Source organism: Furipterus horrens, unplaced genomic scaffold (genome assembly GCF_987537825.1).
Source record: "Furipterus horrens unplaced genomic scaffold, mFurHor1.1.pri manual_scaffold_4, whole genome shotgun sequence".
Taxonomy (NCBI): domain Eukaryota; kingdom Metazoa; phylum Chordata; class Mammalia; order Chiroptera; family Furipteridae; genus Furipterus; species Furipterus horrens.
This window is the reverse complement of record NW_028327174.1, coordinates 198,667,980-198,691,648: the sequence shown is the minus strand read 5'-3', so window position 1 is coordinate 198,691,648 and position 23,669 is coordinate 198,667,980. Positions and strand designations below refer to the sequence as shown.

Below are 23,669 nucleotides of genomic sequence, written 5' to 3'. Positions count from 1 at the left end.
GACCTTGGAGCTTTCATTAGAAAGGAAATCTCAAACTGGGGACAAAAAGATCAGAAATAGGAGTTCCCAGTCTCACTTCAGATGCAACAGTTCCAAAGGAGCTCTTTTCCTCTCCCAAAGTTGCCTATAACATAATGTCCTTTGGATAAAAGGAGCTGTGAAGTTACCAAATACACACAAATAGAAACATCAATCAAAAAACGAGAACCAAAACAATTTATATCTTCTTCAAATCAAGTGCTTATAATAGTAAATACTATTTAGTTATATTAATACAATATTTTGAAACAAATAGACCAAAGACAAAAAAAAAATGCTGAAATGGCAATTAATCTTCCAGGACAGAAAGCACTACTATTGCAAATATGACTTTTTTATTTCTATAAAGAACCCACTAATAAGGGCCATTTTTATACAAGAGAATGGTACTATCATGCGGGCATTTGGGAAGCATTTTACATTTACTAAAGAAACAAATCAAAACACAACACACCGACCCTATGCATTACCCCAGCAGCAGAGCTCCCCTGTTAATGGTCGGTCCACTTGGCCAGTCGGCCTGTATCTGCTTCTCTGCAAAAAGCTGCCCTCCTCCCAGTACAGACTCTATAATGACTACAGTAATTCTGCCTTGAACTGCAGGGACCAAGAATCAGTATTTACCTTGATCTTGGCAGGAACCCAAGATGTGGCCAGTATCTTAAACTGGGAGATGTGGCATTTAATGGCTCCAAATCAAGTTTCTTGAGTGTGAGGGTTAGCGAAACTGCACTTTGGAAACAGGGGAAAAGAAACGAGTGTTTGATGCAATCCCAGAAACTCGGAGCAGACAGGGGACATAAGGTCATTTAGTCTGGTGGTTCTCAATGGGAACCACCAGGGCACATTCAGCAATGTCGGGAGACATTTTTGATTGTCAAAATTGGAGGGTGCTACAGGCACCTATGGGGCGAGGCCAGGCACGCTGTTGCACACCCTACAACATACAGGCTCAATTTTATATAGAAAACGAACTGAGAGACATCAAGCGACTTGCCCATGACAGTGGTGGCGGGAATCCTCTTATTTTGAAATCCAAGATTCTGATCAGCCCAGTGTGTTCTGCTCTTAAGTTTAACCTAATTCGGGCCTTAGATATTTAAAAATGTTTAGTCTCACACAGCATGACAAGGCCACAGGCTCAAGCCGCCTCTGGAACCTTCAACAGCCACTCTGGAAGTGTCAGGCTGACTCAGGGAAGCTTCCACAAGGCAGAAAATATCCCCTCCCACGCATACCCCAACACACACAAAGGTCTCATTTCAGGAAGGCTGCTTCCTTTCCCCAAATCTGTGTAACTGGTTACAATAAGATACCAGGGAAAGCCCTGGCTGGTGTGGCTCAGTGGGGTGGGCGTCATTCCGCGCGCCGGTTCAATTCCTGGTTAGGGCACACGCCTGGGTTGCGGGCCAGGGCTCCGGTTGGGGTCATGCAGGAGGCAGCAGATCAATGTTTCCCTCCCTTCCCCTCTCTCTAAAAAAAATAAATAAAATCTGTTTTTTAAAAAGGTACCAGGAAAAGAAAACATCCTGTTGGAGTTTGGGCCAGGATCAGCGCGGGGAAGAAGGCGGGGCTCTGAGAAGAGAAGAAACACTGAAAATCCAGAACAACAGCTGAGGCTGACCCATGCCGGGCGGTTTCCTCGTCCGTCGGCCCCACGCTGCCAGCCCGTCACGTCTGCTTCCAGTCCTACGGCCTGGCCGGCCCGTTCTCCGCTTCATCCTCATTTCACACATTATCTCCCATTCAAGCTCTTGGTTTGTCATTTTTAGGTTTGAGGGTGACTTTACAAATAAATCGTTTACCTGAGCCTTAATGCCATGTTTCTGTCAATTTTTCTTATCAAACGTTTACAAAGTGCCCAGGTAGTTTTTTTTTTATTTTTCTGCTTAAATCACATAGACCAGAGGCAATTTTCTCTGGCCACTTATTTGTATTAAAACCTGTGGGTGGGCCCTCTGTGCCCTCCCCCCACTTCCGTGGGCACTGTCTGAATGCTGGCCTCAGAGCACGTGTTCGGAGGGTGGCTCCTGCTCTGCCTTCTGCTAGGGGATGGGTGGGTGGCAGGTAACTGAGGGTGAGCTCCATCTCTCCAAATCACATACTTCAGTAAAAAGTTCTGTGCCAAAGACCACGCCACTGAGGACATATCCTGGGGTCTACGAGGGGTACCCAGCATCGGAAGACATGACCTTAGGCTTCACTTGGTTTCCTGCTTCACAGTGAACTAATGAGCCCATTCAGAATGAAATTCCTGGACCTGGGCTGTCCCACATATTTTTTAACCTGTCTCTGTGTAGTCAGACTTCTGTTTGCTGCCCAGTGAGCCCCCAAACTCCAGCAGGTGCTTCCATTACCCCCTCAGCAGGAAAGGAAAATGGTCAGAGCCAGTCATTTTGCTGTTAAGAAACCAGGGTGTGGTAGTCCCCAGCCTCTGGCTGGCAGCCACGCCCCTCCTTCCTTCCTGGAACACAGTTTTTATAAATGATAAAGCCTTATTTTAAAAGTCTGGGTCTGTGGTCTTCCCTTCTATAACAGATGTGCAGTGACTGACTTAGCAGGCCCAGGAGAGCGGAATCCAGCTCCAGTGGAGTCTGAACACCGACCGAATGGACACAGAAGAATCCTCGGTGGCTTTGGCAGCTGGCGGCACCAGGTACCTCTGGAACCTCATGGGATGGGGCGCAGGCATGTTGGTAGAAAGGTATGTGCGAACACTTAATCCTAGATCCATTCTAGCACTTCCCTTCACTGGGTGGGTGTCCCTCCTCCAACACAGCGGAACAGTGAAAATTTCCTCTTCAGAGTGTAGAGCTCCCTAGATGCGTCTAATGCTGAAAACAGGGACTGAATGACCACAAGCAGGGATTGTTGAGAACTAACCTCCACACCGGGCCCTCTTCACCCACTCGGCTCCCAGAGTCCTGGCAGCCAGACCTTTACCTCCCAGGCAGGAAACAGAAAGAGGCTTCTCTGGGAAATCAAGCCCAAGAAGAAAAAGATACTGACATCAGGGATTCCCCAAGAAACAGGCCACGCAGCCAGGAGCCATCCACAAGGTCCTTGCACCCGGTCAGCGTCAGCGTCTCTCAAGCTTAACCACAAGCCCCAGCCAGGGTGCGCGTCACCTCCGAGGCAAGTCCCTACATGAAAGGTAGAGACCAAAGCAAACAGAACAACAAAGTCCGGAGGACACAGACTATGAGGATGTTTTTTAAAAAAATGTTTTTAAGAGACAGACATGAAAGAAGATAATTACATTCATGAAACAAGTATAGGAGGCCACAAAAAAGAAAACTAAAAAGAGCTATTAGAAATGTTTAAAGAACATGACAGCAGAAATTTAAAATTAAATGGAAGGGCTGGAAGATAGAGTTGAGGCAATCTCCCAGAAAATACAGCAAAGAGCCAAAGAGAGAAATAATTGAAGAGAAAAGACAAAATTAGAGGGTCAGTCCAAGAAGTTTAATATCTGAATAGTAGGAATTCCATAAAGAGAAAACTCAGAAGAAATGAGTGAAATTATTTAGAAGTCAATGGCGTCAGGGGCCAGACAGCAGAGGGCCAAGGTGTGTCTAACAAACAAGGGCCCAGGGGCCAAATTTAGCCCGCAGTCTGTTTTGTGCACTTTAAGCCAAGAGCCGCGTTTACACTTTATATGGATAGGGGAAAAAGAATGTGTGGCAGAGATCATACACGGACCATGGAAACTGAAGTATTTAATACATGGCTCTTTCAAAAAAAAATTTTTTTTTTCTGCCCTGACTGGTGTGGCTCTGTGGGTTGGGTGTTGTCCCGCAAATCAAAAGGTCACCAGTTTGATTCCCAGTCGGGGTTCGTGCCTAGGTTGCCGGCTAGGTCCCTGGTTGGGTGCGTGCGAGAGGCAAACCAATCAATGTTTTTACTACACATTGATGTTTCTCTTTCTTCCTCCCTTCCCCCTCTCTAAAAATAAAAAAATTAAATCTTAAAAAAAAAAAATTCTGATCCTTGTCTAACACAATAGATAAGAGCAGGCAAATGCCAAGGCAAATTACTATGGAAGTCCAGAACACTGGGGGCAGGTCGCAGTTCCAGAGGGGAGGGTATGAGACATACACAAAGGCTCAGGAATCAAATGTCTTCCAAGTTCCCAAAGGCAGCACTGGAAACGAGGCGACAGTGGAGCAAAGTCTTCAAAATTCTGAAGGAAAATAACTTCCGACGTAGAAGTCTATGTCGCTATGTGTCTTTCAGTCCCTAAAGACAGCAGTCTACTGCCTTCTAACTCACATGGTTTCCAACAAGAAAGCTGCAGCCATACTTACTTCTGCACATAATGTGTCTTTTCTCTCTGGCTAATTAAATTTTCTTCTTTTTTACCACTGCTTTTAATCAGTTTGATTATGGTATGCCTTTGTGTAAATTTCTTCATGTTGCTTATGCTTTGGGGTTCACTGAACTTCTTAGATGTGAGTTTAGTTTTCATCAATTTTGGAAGATGGTCAGCTGATATTTCTTAAAATGCTGCTTCTGGCCCCCCTCACTCTCCTCCCTATTAGGGACTCCAATTGTATATATTAGGCTCCCATAGTTCACTGTCACTCTTGCTTTCCCACCCAGCCTTTTTCTGTTTCACTTTGGATAGTTTCTATTACTATGTCTTCAGATTCACCAATTTTTCCTTCTGCGACCTCTAACCCCTAACCCTTTAGTAAAATATATTTATATAGAGACAAAAACAAGTATGATAAGAGGTTAACAATGATTAAATCTAGGCAATCAGGTAGGTGGGATGATCATTACGCTCTTCTTTCAACTTTTCACTATGTTGGAAATTTTTCTTAATAAGAGATTGGAGACAGGAAAAGAATGAGTATTGCCATTCTATGACCAGATCACTCAGTCTCAGTTAAAGCCTGAAAAATCTTATTACTCTAACCTGAATTTCAAAGTTCCTTAAAAGGATAAATAGGGGTTTGGAGAGAGAATAAGAAAAGAAGGAGAAAGAGGAAGAGGGAGGGAGGAAGAGGGGAAAAAAGGAGGAAGGAGGAGAAGAGAGTCCGCAACATACAACTGAAACAGTCAAGTTCAAGGTAACCCAACCTCAGATTATCTGAGGAAAGCAAACTGGAAAACTCAGTGGCCACATGATTGCCTCATCTGAAACCCCAGAAAGGCGCTTTTACCCAAAACACCATGAGGTCTGTAGACTGGATAATTTCTAAGGGGTCTGCCTCCCAGTAACCTGCCGTTGAAAGCCTAGAGTGTGAAATTAACACAAGGTGGAGGCAGTCTTGCTCAGCTCCAATGTTATATTTTCCTCAAATTCCTAGCAACTGGTACCAACAATATCGATGTGTCCAGAGACCAGGGAAGGGCTCTCTGCTCCCTCGTCTGGCTGCACCAATGCTTAAGAAGATGGGTGAAAAGGAACTAGGAGAGAAGAGGATCAATGGACTTGCTTCGCCCTGCCACCCCCAGCATGGGGGGCCCTGAAAATCCACCTAAGGCTACAAATTCTTCCTTCTTCCCCCTCAGCTGCCGAACAGAAGCAGCTTTGTTCCTGCTGCCACTAAGGGGAAGTTCACGAGGATCATCAACTGGAAAGTCCTGAGTTACATCTAAGCCAAGTGTAAGCAGCCTCTCCGCTCTCACAGTTATAACACCCCTAGGAGCTTATACTTGTTTGTCATTGTGACTCTATGCTGGCACGGAACACGAAAATGATACTGTCTGTCCCCAGCAGCCACAGAGAAGGGAAAAAGTCTGCCAGCGCGGGTCATCCAACAGACTAGCACTGTCTGCCTTCTCGCCGTGGGCGAGTCTGGGCTAGATGCTCCTGAGATCCTCCCCAGAGCCAAGTCTCCAATGTGATGGCATCTTGACACAGCATGAAACCCAAGTCCTCAGAGCCTTGCACTTTGACTGACTACAACCGTCTCCTCCTCGAAACAATCCTGAAAAGTGAAGATCGCACAGACAAGCGCTGCCTTGAAGATGCAAGGGAAACATGGTAAGAGAGAAGCTCCGAAAAGTTGCCGCCCGCCAAGCCTCCCGCCCTGGCTCCCGGCCGCGCTGGCCGGGAGACCAGCTGCCAGTGGGCCCTGGGGGCCACATCGCAGGAGCTGTTCCGCTAGATTCGCGTTCTTCAAGCCCGCTGGCTCTGCTCCCTGCCCCCCTAGACAGGCCAGGGTACCTGAAACACGCCGGCTCCACAAGCGAATGCCCCCTGGCAAACCTCCCCTTCTCCCGTATCTCAGGGAATGGCCCGACCTTCCAATAGGCTGCCCACGCTGGAACACCGGGGGTCTTCCCAGCTCCTCCTCCTCACCCTCCACACCCAGTAAATCACCGCCACCGGACACTTCCGCCGCCCAGGACTCCTGCACGTGGATCTCCCTCCACCAGCTGCGGTTCCTCCACCGCGGCAGAGACCCCCGTTCTCCCCGCCACGCTCGCCAGCCCGGACCACCACCCGCCTCCTCACTAAACCCTCTGCCCTCCCTCCGTCTCCCCCGCCCGCCACTCCCTACACAGCAACCAGAGGCCTTTCTAAGCGAAATTCGAACCATGCGTCTCCCTGACTGAAGCCTTCAGTGGTGTCCCCCCGCTCCTGGAACACAGAGAGAGGTCCTTCACAAGGACAGAAGAGCCCCGAGGCCCTCTCCCAGTTCCCTGCACACGCCCTCGCCCCCCAGCTCCGGCCACACTGAAGCTTTCTCTTCTTCTTGCCAAGCCTGCACATGGATCTACTTGCCATCTGCCCCAGGGGCCCCCAGCGCCAGCCTGCCCCTGGTTAACTCCTGCTCACCCTCCAGGCCTCGTGGGGAGCTCCCCCACGTGCCGCAATATCATCGTGCCATCGGCCCCTCTCAGGGCACTGTTCCCGAGGTGTCACCACTCCCTGTCTGAGTCCCACTAGGACCTGGTCTACTTATACACGTTATACCTGCGGACCTTGGCACAGCTCCTGGCACGTGGCGAAGCTGCATAAATGTTGGTCAGATGAATGAAACCTTGGTCCCAGAACCCTCCGAAGCATGCTAAAATGGAGGCAAACCGTGATACACGAACCTGGGTTTCTCTGACATCTCAGAAATCCTCCCAATAAGGACTGACTGCTGCAGACTCTGACTCAAATTCAGAACTTCCCAGCTAGGCTCCAATGATACTTTTAAAACTTTGTTTGCTTTTCTCTTTTTTCCTCTCTGCTTTTCCCCCCAAGAATAAAATAAAATAGGCTTTCTTAGTGTGATAAATACTTAATATCGCATTCACTTCCTAGAAGGTCAATTCTTAGGCCAGATAATTAGAAGACATTTAAAGCGAAACATCAGTGGCACACAAAAAAATAGAAAGAAAGGAATATGGGAGATCAACCCCGTGAGAGCTTGCAATTTGAGCTATCAGTAGTTATTCTCGCTTTGGGGCCCCAGAGACATATATTAAGATCAGATCAGTGTACATCAGAATAAATTACTTTATTTTAACCAATGCAAACCTTCCCAAAGGGTATCAGAGTAGGCAATAGCTGTCTGTTGTCTAGCCATTATTAGATTATGTGTCTATCAAAAGTGTAAGTGAGTCATTTCCTTGATTCTTCTAATGATGTATTCAGTAACCTTGAGCAGGTATACTGATCTCTGTAATTATATCTATAAACTAATAATAACTCCTTATAGTGATTCTCTGTGTTTTTCCAAGCAATGTTTTAACGTGAGCCTTAAAAGGACTCTGTAATGCTGAGATTAGATTCCCCAATTTTAAAACAGGTTAAAAAACACATCCAGCTCACCCAGCCACTAAGCATTAAAACAGGGACTGTTAGCCCTGGCCAGTGCTCCTCCGTCGGTTGGACCATCATCCCGTAACCCTAAAGGCTGCAGGTTCAGTTCCTGGTCAGGGCACATACTGGGGCTGCAGGTTTGACCCCCAGTCAGGGTGCGTGACAGAGACAATCGACTGATGTTTCTCTCCCTCTCTTTCCTCCTCCCTTCCTCTCCCTCTAAAATCAATAAGCAACAAACAAACCTGGGACTGTTAGCTGGATGTCTGACTTCTAGTCCAGAACTTCTTTCAATGCCCAACATTGCAGTTAGTCACCTACAGGGGAACTCCCAAAAGACTGTCAACTGATTTCTCAACAGAAAATTTGCAGGCCAGAAGGGACTGGCAAGAAATAGTGATGAAAAGCAAGGACCTAAAACCAAGATTGCTCTACCCAGCAAAGCTATCGTTTAGAATTGAAAGAAAGATAAAGAATCTCCCAGATAGGAAAAAGCTAAAGGAATTCATCACCATGAAACCAGTATTATAAGAAATGTCAAGAGTCTTTAAGAAGACGACGACAAAGAAAAATAAAAAATATGAATAAAATCCATAAAAAATAATGACATCTTACTATTTGCAACAGCATGAATGGACCTAGAGGGTATTACACTCAGTGGAATAAGTCAGTAACGGAAAGACAAATACCGTATGATTTCATTTATATTGTGGAACCTAAAGAACAATACAAACAAACGAACAGGCAGAAACAGACTCATGGATACAGGGAACAGACGGATGACTGGCAGAGGGGATGGGGGACTAGAGGACTGGGCGACAAAGGCAAAGGGGCTGAAAGTGCAGACGGTCAGTTACAACCGTCACGGGGATGTGAAGTACAGCACAGGAAATGTAGTCAACAATAGTGTGATAGCCAGTATGGTGCCCGCCAGGCACTGGAACTATCAGGGGGACCACTTTGTAAAGTATATGATTGTCTGATCACTAAGCTTTACACCTGAAACTAATACAAAATAATATTAAATGTAGTCTGTAATTTTAAAGAACCTTTAAGTTAAAACAGATTAAAATTTAAAGTAAATAAATAAAGTCAAGTCCTAGACACCTCACCCTAACTGCAGCTCTAGCAACAGCCCTTAACAGAAGGAACTGAGTGAGGCAATCAAGTCAGAGGATCCAGCTGGGGACTCTCCAAGCACTTCCCATACAGGCAACCACAGGACCAGGGTTCAAAATTTATGGCTGTTGAGTTGCCAGTGATAACCATAAAATAGGGCCTGGCTACTCCACCGAAGAAAAGATACTTCATTAGCTGCCAAATACCTGTTTGCTTAAGAGGTGCTGTGTGCCAAAAAGAAAAAAAGAAAAGAAAAGCCAGAGGGAAAACCTTTCAGAGCACATTCAAAAGCCCTCTTTGGAGACATACGCTCTCTGACATCTGATGGTTAACACATCCGAGTCCCAAACCACCTCTAATGGAAATTTTGCCCCAAATTAAACTACTTATCACCCATAAGCATTACATCTAGTTCAAAACAAAGAAAGACTATATTTAGAAATAAATGGCAAGAATATTGCATATTAAAAACTATGGGGGAGGGGAATAAAACCTATGGGATTCCATTAAGGCTGTACTCAGCCTTAGATGCTTTTATTAGAGAAAGGTAATTAACCAAGCATTCAAAATTAAATTAAGAACACACGCCCACAACATAGATGGAAGAAAATGATTTTTTAAAAAGATAATTACAGTAGACAAATCTCTAGCAAGTATTTCCATAAAAATAATAACACAAACAGGGTAGAATGAGAAAGATCACAACTACCAGTACAGAGTATCTTTTAAAAATTCTACAAATTTAATTTAGTCAGTAATTTGAAATTTTCAAGTTAGAAGGCCTGTTTTATAAGGAAATATAAATTGCCAAAACTGACTCAAGAAGAAGTAAAATGTCTACATAAACAAATAGTAAGCAAATAAATGTAAAAGGTTGTCAAATATTTAACCTCTTCCTCCCCAAAAAACAACAAATTCAAATAGTTTTATGGATAAATCATTTCTAACATTCAAGGAAGGGAATTTCCATGTTATCTGACCTATTCTGGGGCATATAAAAAGATGAGGAACTTCTCAATCCATTTAAAGAGAGAAAAATTCTGATGCTGAAGATCTAAAAAAGATTTAAGAGAGAAAGAACTATCCTATATAATAGAGAGTTCAGTTGTTCATTCCAAATATTTAGTGAGTGCCCACGATGTACCAGCACTGCTCTTCTAGGATAAACAAACAAATCAGTAAGAATGAAATGTCACACCTGACAATTCAGCATAGCAAGGGCAATAGAATACTCTGAGGGAAATCAGGAGAAGTTTCCATCTTACATAAAGTGCTCCGAGAAGGCCTTATTGGTGAGATGGTGCTGATCAGAGACCCATAGGAACAAAGAAAACAAGCAGGCAGGTATCTGAAGGAAGAGTATTTTAGGCACACGGAACAGCAAAGACAGAGCCCTGAGATGGGATCATACGTGGAATGACCAAAGAACAGCAAGGAGGCTCCAATGTTAATATAGATTGCAGAAATAATGAGTAAAATGTAATAATATAGAAAAAGAACAATACATGACTATCAAGTAAAGTTTACTTAAAAAGTGTCATGACTGATCAATATTAGAACTAGTTATATTACATTACTAGATTAAATAAGAAAAAACTATAGGGTCATTTCAAAAGAAACTGAAAAAGTAGTTAATTCTGATTTTAAAAACAAAACTCTTGGTAACCTGGAACTAAAAGCAAGCAGTTTCAATGTCACTTCCTTAGGGAAGCCTTGTCTGATCTCCCCAGGCCTATGCCAGGCCTCCCCGTGATATGCAATCATAGTGCCCTGTATCATTTCTTTGTAATCTTACCACAATTGCGACTAATTAATTATTTGTGCTAATTGTCCGACTAAAAGCTCACTGGGGGCAAGAACTAGTACCTAGCACAGTGCTCATAACAAAAACTCTAGGAATAAGTCTAATGAGAAGTTAGCAAGATTCATGTGGAAGCCACAAAAAGCCTTCAGTGAAGTGGGGAAATACACTCTGCTGCTTTATGGGAGACTCAATTTGCAAAACTATCAATGCTCTCTAAATTAACCTATAAACTGAATAAAATTCCTAGAAAAGTCCCAACATTTATCTGGGTTGATGAAGGCTAAGAAGAGCCAAGATAATTTCGGGGGAAAAAATAGAAATAAATAAATAATAAGAAAGGGAGATTTCCACCTACCAGATTTCAATACATAATACAAAGCTTTGGTTATCTGAACACTAGTTAAAAAACATTTTGGGCTTTACCGTTCACATATGATACCATCGTGGGTCATATGAACATTTTCCAAAAGGAAGAGGAATACAAAAAAATGATAGTATATATAAAATAAAAATTAGAAAATAAATTAAGAAAAGTGATTATGAACTTCAAAAAACTCTAAATGCAGCTACTATAACTGAAAAGGCACATTGGTAAAACACCAAAGAATACAGGAATTAAAATAATAGCTACCACTTAAAATAATAATTACACCTAAGGTAATGTACTAGCAATTTATATACATTGTCTCTAATGCTTAAAACAACTCTCAAACCAAATACAATTATTAATTATCTTAATTTTACAACTGAGTTTAGCTAATGCATCTAAAATGATAGGTAATGACTGGTCCCCAAATTAAAACTCATGACTGCCTGATTCCAAAGCCTATGTTATCACATACACCAAGATATACTTTTTTTTAAATTTAGGAATACATTACTATTTAGTTATCTTAGAAAACTATCCTAGACGTGATTTTTGAGGAAGAGTAACACTCTCCATAGGAATTATATAGGAAGACAGAATAAGTATTACTAAATAAATGTAACTAACGAACACAGGTACCACCCCACCCAAATGGAAGCTACTATTACACAGGAGCAAGATCCTGCAGGCTTGTGTCATGCCACCCACTGTCTTTTTGGCTGCAGGATCATGGGAAGATCCAGCGGGTCCCAGGAGAGGGACCCAGAAAACAGGAGGACGAGGGACTCAGGGCAGCAACTATTTACAAACCACTGTCTACCAATTGGATACCAGCCTTGAGCTCAAGAATGTGTAATGTTCAGAGATGTGGGGAAAACCTGGAAGGGTCTGGGCCTGAAGAGAAGATACTATGCACACCCAATTTAATCCCAGAGATATTTCTTGCCTGCCTATCATGTGTAATTAATTGTTCTAGGCACTCTAGGAACACCAAGAGGAACAAGACATGGTCCCTGCCTTCACGGATCTTATGATTTAACAAAGAAGGAAAACTTACAGCAATTATAACCTAATACAGATGCAATAAAGTGCCATAATAAAGAACTGAATGGCGTCTGCCCTGACCGGCATACCTCAGTTGGTTGAGTGTCGTCCCACAAAGAAAAAGGTTGCTGGTTCCGTTCAATTTCTTGTTCCATTCCCAGTCAGGGGCACATGCCTCCGTTGTGGGCCCAGCCCCAGTTGGGAGTGTGGGAGAGACTACCAACTGATATGTCTCTCCCTCTCTTTCTCCCTCCCTTCCCCTCTCTCTAAAAGTAAATTAATTAAAAATATTTTATAAAAGAATGAGATGGTGTCAAAAGAGTTAGAGGAGAAATTTCTGTTACAGATAGGAGAGAGGGAAAAAATATTATTGAACAGGCCTTAAAGGATAGGGTGGTTCCCAGGATGAACAAACTATATTAGAATCCTTTAAAAAAGAGAAGAGTTTCAAAAATATGATATTTTTAATGAAAAAACTGGGAATGAAGACACAATGGGACCATTCAACAACAATTTAAAATTTTTAAATGAATTGTTTAAAAGGACATGGAATCACAATTATTATAAGAAAAAGTAGTTTTTAATAAAAGTACACAGAAAAAACAGAAAACTAAAGAAAGATAATGTGATTAGATTTAAGTACATATTCATTGAAGCTTTCCACTTTTACTTTTAAATAATTTTTAAAAAGATTTTATTTATTTATTTTTAGAGGGGGAAGGGAGGGAGAAAAACATTGATGGGGGGGCATAGATAGGCTGCTCCCCACAAGGAATCCAACTGGCGACCTTTTGCTTGGGGGGGATGATGCTCCAACCAAGTCACACTGGCTGGGACTCCACTTGTGCTTTTAAAAGAAAGGCAGAGTGAACGTAATAACTTCAAATGAAAATATGTAGGTTAAAAATATAAACTGAACAATCTAATTGAAAATGGGCAAAGGACCTGCACGACATTTCTATAAAGAAGATACACAAATAGCTAACAAGCACAAGAAAAAAGGCTCGCCACCCCCAGCCATCAGGGAAATGCGAACCAAAACCACCAGACGGTACCACTTCATACCGACCAGGGTGCCTATAATCAAAAAACAGATAATAGCAAGTGCTGGTGAGGATGTTATGAAATTGGAAGCCTCACACACTGCTGGGGGGAATGTATTTAACCATGGTGCAGACACTTTGAAAAACAGGTTGGTGGGTCCTCAGAAAGTTAAATATCGAGTTACCAAATAACCCAGCAATTCTAATCCTAGGTAATATCTACCCAAGTGAATTGAAAATACATGCTGAAAAATATAAAGTAAAAAGAAATGTAATGTAAATTCTTTCAATCCATGAATATGGTATATCTCTTCTTTTACTTAAACCTTCTTTGGTTCCTCTCACCAGTGTTTTATAGCTTCCGGCATACAGATCTAGAACATAGTCTGTGAGACTAAGTATGCCTACGTATTCCATGGTTGTTTTGTTTTACTGCAAATGACAGTATTTCAAACTTCAGTTTCTAATTGTTCACTGCTTATATATAGCAATACAACTGATTTTCATAAATTGACTTTGTATCTATCTTGTGACCTTGCAAAACTACATACAATTCTATAATTCACACGGAAAAGCAAATGAACCAAAGGAGCCAAAACAATTTTGAAAAAAGAAAACAAAGTTAGAGGACTCACAATAACTGGTTTCCAGTCTCACTTTAAAGCTACAGTAATTGAGACAGTGGGGACTGGGGACAGCATACATACAGATCCATGAAACAGAACAGGGAGTCCAGAAACAGACCCACTCATGTACGGCCAAGTGGTTTTCAACAAAGAACCCAGACAATTCAATAGAAAAAAATGATAGTCTTTTCAACAAATGGTGCTGGGACAACTGGGCATTCACATACCAAAAAAAATTCATACACACACAAACATGAACCTTGATCATAACACACATGCTATACAAAAATTAACTTGAAATAGATCAAAGACTAAATATCAGGCCTAAAACTATACAACTTCGAGAAAAAAACACAGAAAAATCTTTGTGAAATTGATTTGGCAGATTTCTTAAGTAGGATACCAAATGCACAACGTATAAAAGAAAAAAATTGATAAATTGGACTTGATCAAAATGTAGAACTTCTGCTTTAAAAAAAAAAAACTTTTAACAGAATAAAAAGACAAGCCACACACTGTGAGAAAATATTTGTAAACCATGTATCTGATAAAGGACTTGTTCCCAGAATATATATAAAGACCTCTCAAAAGCTGGCCTTCCACCTGTGGTTCGGAACCCCAGATGCAGGGGGTTGACTGTATGCAATGTTCTACACCGTTTTCATGTAAGCGGCTTGAGCATCGTGGTTTCTGGTATCGTGGAGGTCCTGGAACACTCTCCAGTGGACGTGGGACAACGAAAGTTTCTGGCAGGTCAAAAGTTCTATGCAAATTTCAATTACGTAGGGGAGGCACCCCTAACCCCTACATTATTCAAGGGTCAACCGTAGTAACAAGGATGTTGGCAGGAATGTAAAATGGCATAGCCACTTTGGAAAACAATTTGAGTTTCTTATAAAGGTAAACACATTTGTCATGTGACCCATTCGTCCCATTTCTAAGGTATTTACATCTCCAAGTGGTATGCTCACATCAAAACCTGCGGGCAAAGGCTCATAGAAGCAATACAGAGGTTTCTGCAATTGCCCCAAAGGGCAAATAACTCAAATGTCCTTCAGCTGGGGTACGGGTAAACACACCGAAGTACATCCGTAAACAGAACAGCAGTGAGCAAGGAGGAGGGACTGCATGGACAGGCAACGTGGATGACTCTCGCATGCATTACGCTACGTTCAAGAGGCCATATCAATACTATCTGATTCTATTGATATGATATTCTGGACAAGGCAAAACTATAGGGACAGTAAATAGCTCAGTGTTTGCCGGGGGCTGGGGATGGGGGGGGAGGTTCACTAGAAAGGGGCAGCACAGGGAATTTTGAGGGGGCAACAGTACCATTCTTATTTGGATTATGGTGATGGTTACATGACTGCATGTAATGGCTGAAATTTGAAGAACTGTTCACTAAAAGGGGTGAGTTTTACTGTGTGCAAATTGTACCTTAATTTTTAAAAAAGGGAAAAAAATGCAACGTATACTTAAAAATAGTTCAAAATCAACTTGTTGTTTCTAAGGGGGAAAAAGTATAAGAAATGAACGAAGATTGCTTCTGTTGAGGTGTCCTTTCAACTTGTGACAGCCTATGAATCATGGCTCTGCCTAAGAAAGGTATTTAATGTACAAATGGAAACTACATTCTTTTCCAAAATGGAATTCTTATAAGCACACATGAGAAGCGGCTGACAGCGAGGAAACAATGAGAAAAACAAATAGTACATTTCATAATCCTCGCATCTTTGGAACACGCCGACAAAACTTCAGGGAACAGGGATAAACTCTGGGTTATACAACATGAATTTCTATAATTGAAACATCATCTATTAATATAAAATAGGTATAAAAAGGCCACAGAAAGCCCTGACTAGTGTGGCTTAGTTGATTGGGCATTGTCCTGCCAACCGAAAGGTTACCAGTTCATTCCTGGTCAGGTCACATGCCTGGGTTGTGGGTTTAGTACCAGGTTGGGGTGCGTACGAGAGGCAACCTATCAACGTTTCTCTCCACCTCTTTCTCCCTCCCTCCCCATCTCTCTAAAAATAAATTTAAAACATTTTTTAAATGCCACAAAAAAATGGAATTGTCCCTTCTCTTACAATCACTTGGTACAGAGCAGAAATCAACACTTACGGGGGGAAGGAGGTAAATCAATTAGTAGGCCTGGGCACAGAAATTGGGACAGATTACATATTGTCTGCATGTTCCATCTGCACCTCTTTCAAGAAGTTTATCTGTGATTCTGCTTTCTCCCTCAAAACTCTGGCCCCACAAGATAGAGAGTCTGTCTCTTCTCAAAATCCTCTAACACTTTTACTGACCCTCTTTGTGGACCTTTTCATAATGGTAATATTTACTGGATTTACTGTATGCCAAGAACTATGCTAAATGCTGTAGCTGCATTACCTCACTTAACACTAAAGAACCCCACAATGTAGGTGCTATTATTACACATTTTATAGATGAAGAAATTGAGGCACAAAATGGTTTCGTTATTTATAAAAGTTGCACAGCTAAATAAATGGCAGATCAAAATTTAATCCCAGGTAGTCTACCTCCAGAGCCCATTTTCTAAACTGCTATACATAAGATTAAGTCACTCAGCCCTGGCTGGTGTGGCTCAGTGTACTGAGTGCCAGCCTGTGAACCAAAAGGTCACTGGTTCGATTCCCAGTCAGGGCACATGCCTGGGTTGCAGGCCAGGTCCCCAGTTGGGGGTGTGCAAGAGGCAACTGATCAATGTCTCTCTCACATTGATGTTTTCTTTTCTTTCTCCCTCCCTTCCCTTCTATCTAAAAATAAATAAATATATTTTTTAAAAGATTAAGTCATTCATTCAATACTGATGGAGTACAAAACAGTCACTTACGAAAGTAAAGACAGACGTAAGAATAAGACCAGATCCCCTGGAGGAACGTCTTGTCTAGTTGCGCAAGACCCACACAAAGACGAGTGTTGTGCAATACCCTCAGTGTGCTGGGAAGTGACAGGGGAGTGACAGGAAAAATGTGGGACAGGGAAAGCATCTCAGAACTGAGGGTTGTCTAAATCTGTCATACAATGTGAGCGTGTCCCCCATATTTTAGTCACTCTGCATTCCCCTCTGATTCCTAACAGGCTTTGAATAAACATTTGTTGAATGAACAACGAAAGCTGACCCATCCCTTCTACTTTTGTTGTGCCTGTACCTACTGCCATTCTAAAACTCAATGCAGAAAGATGTGACAAGAAGCCAAAACTACATTTATTTTGCTCTCCATCACATCCTTCATTCATTCATTCGGTCAGTGTTCACTGACAGCCAACTAGTAGCCAGCCACCGATCCTGGCACGGAATACGGCGGTGAGCACGTCAGACAGGGACCCTGCTGTACTGGAAGCAACATCCCAGTGGATGACACAGACATATACAAAACAAACAAACACTGAACAAGACCATTTCAGATCATTTCAAGTGCTATGAATAAAATTAATGAGGAAATATGATGACTAGTGACTATGGGGTGTTAATTTAGATTGGGAAGACCAGGCTTGAAGGTGACATTTAAGCTGGTGCATGTTGGTTTAAAAAACCTTTATTTCAGCCCTGACTGTTGTGGCTCAGTGGATTGAGTGCTGACGTGCGAACCAAAAGGTCACCAGTTTGATTCCCAGTCAGGGCACATGCCTGGGATGCGGGCCAGGTCCCCAGTTGGGGGCGTGCGAGAGGCAACCAATCTATGTATCTCTTGCACACTTCTGTATCTCCCCCTCTTTCTCCCTCCCTTCCCCCTCTCTAAAAAATAAATAAAATCTTTAAAAAAAATAAAAATAAAAATCTCTACTTCACTTTTTAGAGAAAAAAAATGAAGCTTTTTTCCCTATCCAAAATTAGGAGCCAGAATTAACCTGTGTTATTGACAAAGGATTGCAGTATTCCCCCCCACCCCCGAAAGGTATATCTAATTCAGTTAAAGGAATAGAACACTGTTCGCACATTCCCCAATTTTATGTAAAACTGGTTTGGTTTTATTTTTGTAAAAAGTGGCTTTGCTTTATTTCAGAAGTGAAAATGTAGCCATATTACATACTGACTCATTTTTACTTTTATGCCTGTTTCCAAAAAAAGTGAATGGAGGGTAGGATTAAGGAGCCACCTGCATGAACAAGGTCCTGGCAAGTGGCAAGGATGCAAAAAACTCGATTTCTATAACACTTCAGGGTTTTGTTTTAAAAACCATCTTATTCAAAACATTTGAAAGAATGTAATGTAACATTCACATTTCATATTTCACAACGCTTTAAAAATGGCATTGGGAATAAAAGGTATATCTAGAATAATGAAGAAAGTTTTTGGATGTTTTTTTTTTTCCACTAATGTTGCAAGAAAATGGACACCAGGCTTTAAAAATTAATTAACACTAATTTTGGCAAGTCATTTAACTGCTCTGGGCCTCCACTTTTGCCAGTGAAAATGAAGGTATTAACAGTATAGGGTCCCTATGGGTTCTTCCAGCCCCAAACACCTTGGTTCTCTTTAGAAAAGAGAAGGTGTGTGATTCAGAACCTTTGCTGTACGGAAAGGCAGGTGTTAGAGTGGGCACTTAAGAAAAACAAACTGGCTCGTTCGAGGTTCAGTTTTTATAACAATTTTCTTCTGATGTCGTGGGGATATTTCCTACACATCCACGAACAGAATGGGAAAGAAAAACACGGTAACAAGAGAGAGGAGAATGTGTGCTATAGTCGGAGCCAATCATTGGGAAGGAAACTAATTTCCACCATTTTTATTCTATTTCCTCTCTTATCCCCTCCTTCAGAGAAAAGCCCAGTTTTAATTTTCTCTTAATTCCAAAAGAGGCCACAAAAACCACAGTGATCCTTACCCATTTTTTTTTTGTTAAAGAAATAGCCAAAACACTGACGAGGCACTGTTTGTGTGCACATCGCCAATCTCCCCAATCTTAGCGCTGAGGACGCCGTTTTCTAAATATTATTACCGACATCAGCCCTCACTCCGCTGCAGGCGGCGTTCACCCACGATCCGTTTTTGTAAACCCATCGATGTCCAGCCTTCCCTCCAAACCCAGGAACAACCACGTCCTCCCGGCCACAGCGGTCTGAGCAGCCCCAAACGTCCAGGCGAGCGAGGGCTGGCCGTGCAAACCAGGAGACTGCAGACCGCGGTGCCGGGCAGGGCGCTCCGCCCGCCGCCGTTTCCTCCACACCCGTGTGATTTAGGGGGGTTCGGGACCCCGAGGAGACCCCGCCCTTGAAACCGAGACCCCGGAACCAGAGGCGGCCGCAGCCCCGCAGAGCCCGGCCTTTGGAAATCTGGCTTCTCTGCGGCGCCCCGGAGTGGCCGACGCGCGCGGAGCCGCTCCCAGGTGGGTCTCTGCAGCCACGGCTCCCGCTCCCCCAGGGGCGGAGGGAGGAGGAGGAGGGCGCGGGCCGGGATTTCGCTTGTCACGATTCACGAAGGAGGGTGGGAAAGAGGGAGGGGCTGGAGAAAGGAAAGGGAGTGGAATCGGGGGGCTTTGGGAATAAAGCAAGCAAGCAAGGGGAGAAGGGAAATGCGGGGAGGCGATGGAGTGCAGAATGGGGTGCAGGGGAGGGTGATGGGGAGCAGAAGTGAGGGTGAACCACAGCAGAGGGTACAGGCCAGGTGAAGGGGGGGATGGGACGCCGGGAGTGAAGGGGGAGGAAAAACAAATGCAGCGGAGGGATGGGGTGAAGAGAGAAATGGGGGTGAAGAGGGGGAGATGGGGCGAAGGGGGTGGAGGCAAGAGGTGCGGGTAGGAAGGGGAGGGGAGGGGACAGAGGGGAAGGGTAGCAGGAGCAGGGACGGGGTGAAGAGGGGCGGGTGGGGGAAGGGTGTGGAATTCGGGAAGGGGAGAGCGGGGGAAGAAGGGAAGCGGCCGCGGGACTCTGGAGGCCGGAGGGACTTCCCTTGGAGGGCGGCGCCGGAATAGCGGAGCCTTCCCTCTCGTAAGCCCCCGGCCGGGCTGGGCGAGCACCCAGCGGAGGCCCCGGCGCTGCGGGCAGGTACCGCGCAGGGCTCCTCTCGGGCAGCCGCATTCCGCGCCTGCGGAGGGAACCTCGGCTCCACTTACTCTCTCCGACCACGGCTTTGAGGCCGATGGGTGCCATCGTGCCGCGCGAGTCTTCGGGCTCCGAGCCTCCTCACGCGACACCCGCGGACACCGCCGCCTCCCCGGGTCGGCGCGCTCTGCCGGGAGCAGCCCGCTGCCCTCAAGACGATCTAGGACCGAATGACGCTCGGACTCCGCGCGGGGGCGCCGGGCAAACCAGAGCGAGGCTGCCAACCCGCAGGCCAGCGCGCACGGGGCGGGGCCGGCAGGGGGCGGGGCCTTGCGCCAACCTAGCGTCACCCAGGCGCCTCCACCAATCGCACTGCGGCGCGAGGGCTCGGCCCCGCCCGCCGAGATGCGGCTGGGCGCGAGGGGGCCTCTGGCTGGAGGGACAGCCGCGCCCTCCCCCTCACCTCACGCGCCTTGCGCCCCCAGCAACCAGCAAGCGCGCTCCCGGAGCGCGCGGTCCTAAAGTCCCCTCCACTTCTCAGAACCTGATTCCCTGGCCACAGGCTACTGCCATTCTCCATCTTCCTGAAATCCAGCTATGATCCTGTCTTTCCTCTTTCTGGCAGCCCTTCATTCCTCCCCTCCCCATAAAAGGAACTCAGAGTCTAGATCTTTCATTAGTCGTATCCACACCCAGCCACAGCATAACGTGCGGTCGGTTTCTTGACACCTCTCTGACTCTCTGGGTATCTACCCATAAATTCCCCATTCACTGAACTGTTAGGTGTCAAGCTGCATGCTAAGCCCCTGACATGCATCGTCGCATTAAATTCTCACGATATTTGGGCATTGTTTTTAATCTCCATTTTCAGATGAAAAAAACAGGCTCAGAGAACTGCGCACTAAACTTGCTCTCAGGCTGTGTACCATTCGATTGCAAATATTTATTGGTAGTTCACTGCTGTATGTAAGCTGATATTCTGGGCACTGGATCTATAGCTCTGGACAAGGCAGACTGAAAGTCTAGAATTTTTAGCTCCCAAACCTGATAAGAATATGTTGTAGGACTACTCTTGGTCTCCCTGTCTCCTTCCTAGAGCCCACATTTATCGAAGTGGTCCCAGGTCAGTTTTTGTTGGAATTTCTTTATTGATAGGGGAGATTACTTTTGAAATATGGAACAGGGCTCACCTCTGGCTTAAAAAAAAAAGAGTAGAACCCTTTAAAAATAAAAAAAGGATGGGAGAACTAGTAGTTGCAAAATCAATAAATCCTCATTAGGTTTTGGAAACAGCTCTGTGAGCTAGGTGCTTTCCTTTTTTCTTTTTCTTTTTTAAAAAGATTTTATTTATTTATTTTTAGAGAGAGGGGAAGGGAGGGAGAGAAACATCAATGTGCAAGAGATACATCAATTGTTGGCCCTCAACCCAGGCATGTGCCCTGACTGGGAATCGAACTGGTGACCTTTCAGTTCACAGGCAGACACTCAATCCACTGATCCACACCAGCCAGGGTTAGGTCTTTTTCTTAATAGTATTAAGAAATATATTTTACAGATAAGGAAATTGAAATTCAGAGGAGATAAGTACTTTGCTAGTAAGTGAGAAAGGAAAGATCCAATTCTAGAATCTGAATTTTGAACCCTTATTTTATACTGAGCCATAAGTGAAGAAGCTGAAGCCTAAAGGAGGACTTTCCCAAGATCACGCAGTGAACGATGAGGACAAGAGGCTCCATGTCCTAGTTCAGCCACCAGCCCCAGGTTGTGAAGGTTTGACCATCTTCTCATCCCCACCCCAATATACCCCAACAGAAGCTTCATATAGCTTCTCAGAGAGAGAAAGTATTCATCTGTCATCTCTTTATGTCTGGGCTCAGCCTCTTACCCAAGGAAGATATTGATTGTCTCGGTGCTTTTGGAGAAGGAGGGGATAGTTTGCAAATGTGAACAAACTTAAGATGCACTTTTGATGCGATGGGCTCCTTCCTTAGCCACCTGGGCATATATCAGCAGAGACGGCCCTCAAGGAGCCAGGATTCTAGCTGAGGAGACAGACAGGAGTCAAGAAGTCACACACAACACTGAGTTACTGTTCTAATTAGTGCTTGAAGCAGAAGGACAAGGGACTATGAGAGTAAATGACAGGGCACCAGACCCAGGCCTCGGGGGAGGAATGCAGTCAGGGCAGGCTTCCTGAGATGAGTAAAGGGTAGCAAGAGGGAACTGGGAGAGTGTCCTCGGCAGACATACAGAAGGTACAAAGACCAAGTGCCAGAAACGAGTCTAACCTTTTTCAGGAACAGAGAGGGGGCCAGTGTGACTAGAGGGCAGAGTTTAAAGGGTGGGGTGGGAAGGGCAGCCCCCAGGGGTAGACCTTGCTGCCGAGCCCCAGGACTATTGGGTGGCCTGGAATCTACCTGAGACCTCCTCAGAGCAAGCAAAATATAGCAGCTCCTTATTTTCTACAGAAGGAATCAAAAAAGGAATCCTTCCCTGAGGCTATGTACCTGAGATGTTCACTAGGAATGGCAATAATTAGAATGGATGTTACTTTAAATAGGATGGTTGAAAGAGCAAAGGGGGTGATAAGACTATGAGCTCTCTCCAGAACCCCTCACTCTGAGGTGGCAGATTGGAATCTCTCTGGATCTGAATCCAAGACCTGATTCAAGATCTCCGGCATCTCTGAGCCTTAGTTCCTCCCTCTCTGAAACAGGGACAATGAAGCCTCAGGACCTCTCTCACAGGGCTCTGCATTCTTTATTTGCATATACGTTTGGTATACGCCAGACACCTCGCAAAGAGCTCTCCTTAATGTTCATTGAATTCTCACTATGGCCCCACGACGTCGGTGTTATTATTGCTCCATTTTCCTGGGGTGCGGGGAGGTCAAGTCACTTGCCCAAGCTCATGAGGGTCTAAGTGCAGACCCGGGGTCTCACGCTCTGACTTCCTGATGTTGGGGAGAGAACGTCCAGCGCCCAGGCGTAGTCCCCGTACCCTGATCTAAGGGAACAGCTTGCTCAGAACACGAGAGCCAGAATTCCTCGGGACTCTGGACACATGCGGGTCCATCACCCGGAGCCCGATGCAGCCTGAGGGCAGAACCGGGGTGTGTGGGCTGGAGGATCCGGGCTGGTCCACCGCTGCCGGCCCTGGGGGCAGCTGCGCCTGCCGCTGCGCATGCGCGGCCCCCAGCTTCTGCAGAGCCCGGGTGCGGGCCTGTTGCTGGGAGCGGCAAGAGTCCTGTGATTCACGAACCGGTCACATGAGGGCTTGGCCACTGCGCCAGGGGCCACGCAGGTGGGAAGACGGATGTGAAAAGGAGCAGGGAGAAGCCGGGGTCAGGCCAGAGAGGCAGGGAGCAGCCTGGAGGGACTGAGAACGGGGAGAGAGGAATAAGCTAGCCAGAACGGGTAATCGGGTAGACCAGGGTGAGACAGAAGTAACCGCGTGGAGTTGCCTCCACCAGACCTCCTGATACCGCGGACCTACGAGATTGGCCCCCTACCCCCACCCCAGGCCTGTTGGAGAGCCCTGGGTCCAGAGTCTGGACCTTTTCTCTGACAGTCTTAGGCTTGCACCCACCTCCCTTTGACTTTTAAGCAGTAACAGCGGCTGCATTTTTCCCCCATGTTCCCCTTCACCCCCTCCTCTTGGCCGCTGAGTCTTGAGATTCTGCTATATTCTTTAAGGAACAGTTTCTAAAGAATTCAACAAGATGATATTTATCTTTATTACTGGGAACCTGGTAGGGGCCCAGTGAATGTTAGCTGTTAATATGGTCAACAACGACATGATATGAGGCTGCAAATACAGTTATAGGGATTTCAGCCGGTGTCCT

The 23,669-nt window shown here is 44.9% G+C and overlaps 1 protein-coding gene across 2 annotated transcripts in view; it reads right to left on the bottom strand.

Moving 5' to 3' along the window:
• STXBP1 (syntaxin binding protein 1) overlaps positions 1-20,116 on the bottom strand; it is a 62,270-nt gene extending 42,154 nt beyond the window's left edge. The window contains exon 1 of one of the 2 annotated variants that reach the window (XM_090274761.1): positions 19,897-20,116. In XM_090274761.1, coding sequence (XP_090130887.1) covers positions 19,897-19,933 — 37 coding nt within the window. In that variant the 5' untranslated portion in view covers positions 19,934-20,116. The remainder of the gene's footprint in view (positions 1-19,896) is intronic. The other variant, XM_090274762.1, reaches the window with a different exon arrangement.
• Positions 20,117-23,669: the final 3,553 nt, after the last annotated feature.